This window comes from Lactuca virosa, chromosome 5 (assembly GCF_052849685.1).
Source record: "Lactuca virosa cultivar CGN04683 chromosome 5, Lactuca_virosa_CGN04683_v6, whole genome shotgun sequence".
Classification (NCBI taxonomy): domain Eukaryota; kingdom Viridiplantae; phylum Streptophyta; class Magnoliopsida; order Asterales; family Asteraceae; genus Lactuca; species Lactuca virosa.
This window is the reverse complement of record NC_136430.1, coordinates 340,439,496-340,449,327: the sequence shown is the minus strand read 5'-3', so window position 1 is coordinate 340,449,327 and position 9,832 is coordinate 340,439,496. Positions and strand designations below refer to the sequence as shown.

The 9,832-nt window shown below is 36.2% G+C and overlaps 1 protein-coding gene across 1 annotated transcript in view; it reads right to left on the bottom strand.

Annotated features, from left to right (window-relative positions):
- Nucleotides 1–437: 437 nt before the first annotated feature.
- LOC145113317 (uncharacterized) overlaps nucleotides 438–9,832 on the bottom strand; it is a 37,080-nt gene continuing 27,685 nt past the window's right edge. Inside the window, exon 2 of the mRNA XM_079049424.1 lies at nucleotides 438–686. Coding sequence (XP_078905550.1) covers nucleotides 438–686 — 249 coding nt within the window. The remainder of the gene's footprint in view (nucleotides 687–9,832) is intronic.

Below are 9,832 nucleotides of genomic sequence, written 5' to 3'. Positions count from 1 at the left end.
TATATATCCCTAAATATCTCATATTTCGTAATTCATTAATCATAAAAAGTCCATATCATCCGTTTAGATGGTTTAATTTTGTAAACTAATTATTTTTTCTCCTTTATTTACAATAACCCAATGGTTTTTTTGGTACCGACAAATATATTATATGAAAAACTGACACCCGTCCAACAAGTAACTAAACTGGACAGGAAGAGAAAACAGAGTACATGATTGGAATGAAAAAGAAACGATTACATATTATAGACAAGAAAATGGGCAACTAGACCAATCACACCAATTATAACTGCACTTCGACTTTCGATATTTGATCCACGTGAAGACCTGCAATTTGATATTATCCACCACTTTTTTCGGGTTAACATGAAGGTTCTTGAAAACCTTGTTACACCTTGCCTTCCGAACCTACCATAGCGTTCTGTAACATATAATGATCATCGTATTTCTCTTCCTTTGACAGTTCTCCCACCGCCTAGCAAATTCACTGATATCAAGAACATATGAGAATTGGGATGGTGTCGGAATTTCGCACCATCGTAGGACCTATTCCCACACAATTGTTGCAAAAGGGCACTTAATGAGGACATGGCTCGCGTCTTCCTCTTCTGAGCTACAGTAGTACATGACGAAGAACCTTGGATTAATCCCCTCTTCATTAGTTCCCTTAACGTTGGGATTCTCCCCTGATACGCACACCATATGAAACATTGAACTTTAATAGGTATCTCTTCAATCCAGTCAATGTTTTTGTTGAGACCATTGTTGTTGGTCTATCAATCAATTGCCTAAGTACATCAACATGATACATGCCATCCGATGATGTAATGCCCGGTTCCCTGGTACATATTTAATTAAGTATTTGTTTATTTTGAAAAGGGGATTCGACGAGTTGGTAGCCCTGACTCATCGAGTAGATGGCAGTTTGTGTGTGGGGTTTAAGTGAACTACTCGCCGAGTCGCAACCCTGAATCGACGAGTAGGACAGGCTGGATGAAACCCTAATCTTTAGGGTTTGCACCCTATTTAAGCATCATATCTGGCCTCCATTCCAGCCTCCATCATCTCTAAACCCTATTATCGAAACCCTAATCCGCCATAATTGATCTTGAGCTATTTCTTTCCATTTTGAGTGTTATTTGTGCCTTTTGAAGCTTGTGGAAGAAGTAGAAGATTGAAGACCCAAAAGGGAAGGAGTAGATCCAGGAGCTACACTTCTTTTGCTACATTTTCTGGTAATCAAGCTTTCAACTTGATCATTATTCTCTTAGATCTAGTTATCTCCATATTATGAAAGTTTTGGGTCAAGAACCTTGGTTCTTGGGGTTGGTACGTCCCAAGTGACTTATATCTTAGATCTAGGATCTAGAAAGGGTTCCATGGCATAAAGGTGCAAACTTTATGACCATGGAAGCCCCATGCAAGCATATAAGCAAGTTTATGGTCTTTTTAGCCCTAAAAGACCATGCATGAAAGGAAAGTTCGGAGCTTTACGTGTCCAATAGATGCTAAAACCCTAGACATGGGTTTGTATGCGTGGATTTGAGATTCTATGGCCTTTTGGACAAGATTCATGTCTTTTAGGATTTAGGGTTTTGTCTAAACCCTTTTAGAAGAGCTATGAACGGGTAAAGTCGGAAACTTTACCCTTAGGAAGGCCTTTCCAGTGGACAAACGAGCTAAGAACCTTGGATCTAGAAGATAGGGGCTTCATCTGTTAAGATGGCCAAACAGACATAAGGACTCGTCGAGTCCATAAAGGAACTCGACGATTCATATCGTGTTGTCCTGATTTCAGTTAGTAGAACTTGACGAGTCTGTAGAAGGACTCGACGAGTTGAAGTGGGTTGTCCCAATTTTTATGACAGCAAGAACTCGATGAGTCTGTGAAGAGACTAGATGTCACACCCCCAAACCTGAACGGCGGAAACGTTCGGGGGCGGAGGACATCATGTACAGTATCATAACAATTGAATAGTAAAGAAAGTACACAACACCATAATATAAATATATTTGAAAAGTTTACATGATTGTATGTGTTACATGTTTAAATATCAAATACAATATGGTGATCCAAAATATGTTACTAACGCCAACGCGTTAGTCTTCAAAAGTAGTTGCTACCTGATTTAGTGTTTTCCGGAGAATACAAGTTATTTCAAAGAAAAAGTGTCAACAATAAAGTTGGTGAGTTAATAAGTAGTGTTTTGATAAAATGTATGCCATTCGAAAGTTCGTGTATGTTTTCCAGAAAATCCGCTATTTTCTAACAAATGTATGAAATGAGTATGAAAGATCGTTGTATAAACTATAAGTATTTGAACCAGGAAAATCCTATATTTTCCTAAAAGTGAAATGCGGTCTCAAATGTCCAAGACTGTAACCTGTAAGCAACTATGACATGCTCAAAAGAATGATGTTGTAAATCGTTATTGTACAAAATGAATGTATTTGAACCAGGAAAATCCTATATTTTCCTAAAAGTGGAATGCAGTCTCAAATGACCAAGACCGTAACCTGTAAGCAAATATGACATGCTCAAAAGATGATGTATAGTCTTATTGTAAAACAAAACTATAAGAAGATTTGTATTTGTATGTGAAAAGAACTGTATCTGTTACTTTTCCCGTGAAAAACGTAATACCATAATAATTGTCTATCCAGTGAGTTTTTATAACCGTACTATCATAATTTGCCTGTAGCGACGTTCTTCAGGCGTCGAAAGGAGATGACACTTGTCACCCCGGGGACTGTAGCTAGCAGTCAGGGCGCGGGATCATTAGTCCCGTATAGATCTATACACACTTGTCACGTTCTCCGGACGGGAGATTCTGGTTATAAACAGGACTTCTAGTGGTACCTTAAAAGGTATATTGAAGATGAATACCTCACGAATTCAAGAGTTGTCCTCATTAAATAGTTTTATGACTCCATAACTTGTCCTCAAGTTATGGAGGTTCAAGAGCCACTTCATTAATTGATTTAATGTGTAACCTTAATTAGTTCCATAAGTTACAGAAATAAAGAACAGTTACATTCTTTTATTAGTTTAAGTCTTCCATAACTTGTCCTCAAGTTATGGAACTTGAAGAGTTTTTTTTAATTAAAACTACTTTAAACACATAAGTTATGGAATTAATTAGTTTTGAATTTTTTCAAAACTTACCCTCAAGTTTTGGAATTTGTAAAGTTTTCCCCATGAATACTTTAATTCCAAGTTAGCCCTTAGAATTTTAAAAGTTAAAATTCAACCCTTATACTTTATAGTATTATAAGTTAATAATAAATATATGTATAAGAGCAAGTCAGTCTTACCGTTAGTAGGCCTCATTCACAAAGCCGGTCTATAAGGGGGGTATAAGGTTACTGCCTATAAAATGGCAGTTTAATGGGTGTCCACTCTCACCCACCGCTTCCTTGACTGGTGGAGGGTCGTTAGCCGAACGGGTAGGACAAGGACTATAATTCTCCCTTCATTAAAAGTATTAATGATAAATACTAAGTAACTAAACACTTATAAATTCCCAATCTTAGTTACTTAGGAAAATGTGAATAAGGTGCTAATCCATGAAATTACACTTTGCACTTTGTTTAAGCCGTTAGTGGAGCGTGTGTGGTTAACCGGCACACTAACCTGGATTTAACATAGTAGGCAAAGGGTAACTTAATATTTATCATAGTATCGGTGGAGCTCGTGTGGTTAACCGGCACATCGATTGAGGGGTAAATATTAAGGGTACCAAGTATATTTGCATGGTTACTTCACACCTTGTTTTGTGATCCTCGGCATCCCAGTCACAAAACCTGAAGGGCACACTCGAGATTGAAACATTCCATTGAAAAGTTCAATGAATCTCAAAAGATCTAGGAGTTTCAAATCCAATTAAAAACCTAATTACATTATTTCGTTTTTCATAGTGGAAATTGGTAAATCGTCATTTACCTACCTTCAACTATTTTATAACTCGGATTACAGCATCCCTCTTCCAGTTATAAATAGGTTGTTGGATCCTAGCCTTAATATTTCATATTGGGTGTTATATTAAGGACTTTAGATCAATTATCTTGAATATCTCCCAAAAGATGTCTAGTTCAGACATCTATGATCTTCCCAAATCTCTTGGAACTTTACTTCCTCCACCTCCTCCAATTATTCTCCCTAACCCACAAGTTCAAGGTCACTCAAGCCCTAATGGCAAGCAAGGTCTATGTGTGATCACATCTTAGAGATGAAGTCACATATTGACAAGTTGGGAGAGTTGGGTGTCAAAGTCTTGAGAAAGTTGGATGTTCAATCACTTTCTAAGTCACATAGTGAGTTCCTTTGGGACTACTATGAAACAGACTATGACATGAACCTTAATGATCATATCTATTTGCTTGGTGCTGCTGAATCAGCAATGATTTGGAACGATAGTAAAGCAAATTTGATTAGAAGATCAACTTCCCAAAAACTTTATGGACAATGACAATGGTGACACTGGAAATCTAGAAAAAGCATTCTCTTCCCAATGGAAAGGGATTGGCCATAGTCAACCCGGTTGACCAAATGGTAAGGAGAAAGGCTAAGTCTGAGATAGTCCCATTACCAAAGGGTCCATATGTTTATTTTGCCAAAGGAAGGGGCGTTGATTGCAAAGCTGCCAAGTTTACCTAAGGATGTTAAAGTCAATAAGTCTGACTCTACTTCAGGTAGAGCCCATTATCTAACTCTGTTAAGTTTCTATTCTAAGATCCTCATTACATGATGTGACTGGGTCACATGTTGATGTTTTAAGAATCAAAGAATAGAGAGAAAAGCTTAAAGGAAGTATATGCTGATTCTGATCGCGTAGGTGGATTTCGATCGCATCAGAATTTTGAAGCTGTTACTTAGGAGTTATGATATATTGCTTAGGAATAGATAACAACAATTTTTTCCGTATGCATTTGCACTATAAGGATAAGTTTTTTCCGCAAAGTTTTGAAATAAAATAAAAGTTTTTAATTTTATATTTATTTTAAATATCCTTACAAGTGGCATTTGTGAAAAATGGTTGTTTATATGATTCCCTTGATAGCAATATTTGAAAAAAAAATGGACTTGATTCTTTCGTTTGTGGTAGTGTCATAATTTACCAAATAAGGAAAGATTCTCATTCCCAAGGCTTCAGTTCGATAGAAACTTGAAATCATGCAAGTTGAATAGTATGATGAATGAGAACTTTCAAGCATTGGAAAATTAAGACTTGTTCACATAGATATGTGAGTCAAGTTAAGGACTAAAGGGATCGAGTATACATTCTTGTGCACTAGTCAAGTCCACCACAAAGCTCGTTAAGACTATTCGTCACGATTTACTAAATTTTAGTAAATATGGTTATACTTACAAGTTTAAGTATAATTCTGAAACATTAGAAAAGTCTCAATGTATGGCAGAACGAATGGGAATAATCAAATTAGGCAGACAGATAAAAGTTTCTCAAATCTGAAAAGATGGGAGAGTACTTTAGTATCATGTTTTGTGATCATCTTAATGATTAAAGAACCACATCACAATTGGTCTTCTAAGGACATCTTAGTGCATTCTTATGACTAAGAAGAGGAGTCATGAATTGTTGAAATGGTTAAATCAAGAAGATGAGTCATACTTCGTTTCAAAACAAGTCGAGTCATACTCCAAGACTATAAGTTGAGTGACATATCTTAAAGAAAGGTTTATAACACTTGTCAAATGTAAGAGTAAAAGTGTCCTACTCTTGTACATTTGAAGTTGGTAAGTTGTGATGTTTTGGATTAAACAAAGACCAACTAAGGCCAATTGTGTGAAGTGTTTGTCTTGATAAAGAATCCGCACTATCTCTTGAATATTTGGCAAGATAGTCTTATATGTCAAGAGGACAGTAGGAGTCTTAAAGATCCTAAAAAGAATTTCAAGAACTATTCAAGAATAAAACCTGAGGTTCTTCACTAGCACATGACTTGAGGTTTATAACCTATCATGTTGACATATTCTATGCCCATTCCAGTTAAAGTTGGCTTTGCATAGGAGTTCTGAAAGTTCTCAATTGGTTGCATAACAACTTGGAAGCAATGGCAGGCCCTGTACTGCCAGGTGGCAAGAAGTTAAGATTGCATAAGTTCAGTCCATATGAGTTTGGATTTGTCATTATCCTTGTCTTGTGACTATGGTTTTGACGATTCACATGGATAAGAACACATACACCATAAAATCTAAGGGTCATAAGGTTTCTCTCCGATTCATGAAAATGATGGTGAGGAAACACTTCCACCAAGTAGATTTGAAGCAGATGGAAAAAGGTCTAAACAATTGAGACTATGATTACGGCATCCCTTTTCATAGTTCTGAAATTGTTTAGACACACATGCATGCTATCTAAGGAAAGGTGTATGATTTTGATAAAGTTTTATCAAAGCATCTCGTATCAGAAATCTGAACTTTGGTAAGGAAGTCAATAAAGTATTGATTTCTAGAAGTCCAGCTGATTTCTGAGTACATGTCAAAGCTAGTGGGAACATAAGTGTTATGCTAATAATCATCATGTTAGTGGGAGCATGATAATTATTGTTAGTGTTGAAAGTTAGCAATGTTAATTATAGAAAACAAAAGTTTCAATTTGTGAGGCTGCAGGGATTGAAAAAGTTGTTTTGCTATAATTAAGGGAGAGGATATACTTCATTTCAGTTCTAAAGGCTTAGATTGAGACCTTAATCATCTTTAGTCAAGAATATATATATGAATTTCATGTTGGATTGGTTCAACTTAAGGAAATTCTATATATTGCGTTCTCAAAATTCGATTATGATTACGGCATCCCTCTTCATAGTCAAATTTTGAAAACATGGCAAATAAAAATATTGTAGCAAAAGACTGGTCTAGAATCATGTCTTTATGTGAGACATCATGAATCGTGTACCATTTGCTTTGGGTACAGGATCGATTGCATGTGCTATAATATTTGTCATTTCTAAATTTTTTCCAAATGCCCAGAGGCATTAAGAAGGGAAAAGGTCTAGAATTGGATATGACTAAAATGATTAAGCAATTGTCGAGGACAATCTGAGGTTTACCAAAGATTGGTTGCTCAGGGACAGTTGGAAGTATAGTGCTAATTTTGGAAGGACCATATTGACATATTCTGAAAAGAGGCATCTCTTATTCAGAAGTGATAGTCAAAATGAGAATATGGAGTTGTCTCCATAGGTGGAAGTTATCTGTGTAAGATTAGAAAACTGAATGCAAGAAGCATGTTCAAAGCAATGTACTTTGAATATGAGACTTAGTTTCAATGGAGTTGATCTCCATTGGAATACCTTATAATGACTGTTGACAAGTCTTTGTGAATTTGTACATATTCATTACAAGAGGGTCAGTGCATATAAGTTTAAAATCTAAACAGATTTCGATAAATGATAGGAATTTGAAATTCTCACATTTTTCGATAAGGATTTGGGAGTGTGAAATTAGAATCATTGAAATTATGTTCAATTGGTTTATTTCACAAAGTAAGGATCATAGACAAACATAGAGTGCATACTTGGTGTATGGCAAAGCTATTGTTTAAGAAAAACATAGTGTACATGCTTGGAGCATGGGACAACTAGTGTTTTTAATTCAAGTATAAAGTTGATAAAACCGAAACAATGAATAATGAGTAATCAGTATGGTGATTAATAAAAGTGTTTATTTATATTCATAGGGTTTGATACCATATTTGATTCATTTATTCTTGTGTTTCACTTTGCATGTTTTGACTTCCAGAATAACTAAGTCGCTCTTCCTGAATGATTAAGTTATTCAAACCATCCACAATCGGTCATATGTTGGAAGTAGATATGAATCAAGACTGTCATGGGTTGGTTTGTAGAGGTCCAAGTTGGTGGACAAAGTGGTGCTACAACACTCATGAGTGCTCATAAGTTCTGAGTATTGGATTCAACCCGCGCTCATTTGAATCACTTCATGTATTTTATCACGAGTGATCATGAGACGATAATATCTTATATTCTTCAAACCTAGAGATATGAGTTGTTACTATGAGTTGGTTGTACATTGATTGCACGAAAACGCATTAGGTAACTCGATGTTATAAAACGTGCCTTTGTGTATGATTCAACAAGTAGTAGAACAAGCCATATGAGTCGAAGTTTATCCATTCCTTTTACCTTCGGGATAAAAGCGATATCTGTGGGCCCCTCGATGATTTAAAGATGATACATGTGAGTGCTTGGCCAAGCCAGGACTGATTTGATTTGCTCAATCAGTCAGTCATCAGGAATCGGAAATCGGGAAACAACAAATGGACAGAGAGAATGATTGATAATCCATGTCTCAATCCATATGATATCTAGAATGGAGGAATATATGATCCCTTTTGTAATAGACAAGTCATTGACAAAGGTCAGAGTTCATCGACAAGGTCAGAGTTCGACAGAAGCTTTTGAGAGCTACGATTGTTGATCGGTTCCTGAAGTCATACGCAATAATAGTTTTAGACTTATCCAAGTGGGAGACTGTTGGATTAATGTCTAAGTCCATAACTATAATTGGTAAGACTTGAGCCGACCCGGCATGGTCCATTTGGGTTGCATGGCATCATGCATTTGGATAGACTATAATGAGAGAAATAACACTTAAGGTTGGTTAATATATTATAAGTTCTAATATATTAATAAGGTTATTTAATTAGTATTGATCAAGAATTAATTTGGAATTAATTAAGTGATCAAAAGGAGACTAATTAAATATATGGGTTGATTGTGTAAATCATTCATTCTTATATATGTGGGCTTGTGATCCAAGATTCCTTATGTTGGACTAAGTCCATGGGGTGACCCATGGATACTCCATGGAGGTTAAAATCCATGGAGCATAAGGAATGGGTAAAGTTATGAGTTACATGGTGTAACCCTAATAGCCACCATATAAAAGAATCCCATGGCTCAAGAAATCGTGCACTAATGTGTGAATATGAGGGCTAGACGATTTCAAGGAGTGTTCCATTTCTCTCAAGTCATTCCATGTGCATTTGGTGTTGTGTGAACCATTTGAGGTGTCACACTTGGGGCACTAGGCACTCAAGCTTCATGGAGACAAGCTACAACAAACAAAGGTATGTATTCTATCCATTTGATTACCCAAGTATCAAGTATTGTATGCTAGATAGGGTAATACCTTGGAAAGTTCATAATTGCATGTATAATAGAGAAAACATAGATCCAAGGTATTTAGGGTTGCATGTACACTTAGGAGTGTTAGAATGCGCAAAACCCATCAGGTTGCCCATAGAGGTGTCGAGCCATGAAATTCTGGTCGAGGATTAGGATTTTGGATCGAAGCCACTAAGGGTAGGTTATTGTCTTCGGGATTTGAGTCGGAGTCTTCGTGCATTTCTTCATTGTCTTCTTCTTCCGGATCATTCTCTATCCTTCCCCCATTGTCTTGGTTCGAGAAGTAGGGGTCCCCTGGTAGATGGAATCCAGCCATTGTGTCTATGCGAGAATAGAGATATGAGAATTGTCTAAAAGCTAATGTATATAAGATGCAAATCGAAGTTAAACTATTGTTTTTGCAAAATACTCCTATAGTATTCTAAATGTTATGTTTGATTCTAAAGTTTGTAAGTTTGGTAAGTTTTAGACTTGTTGTCCATTGTAGCTATACCCTAGCATACGCAGTTCGGCTCTCGGACAAATATAGTTGATCAGGCTATATTCATCCTAGTCCCGATTACATATCCCAAGGCATACATGTATTGTACAACTTATCTATAATACTTCTATATTGTTTTCACTATGATACTAACCCTGTTACATAATGTATGCATGTATA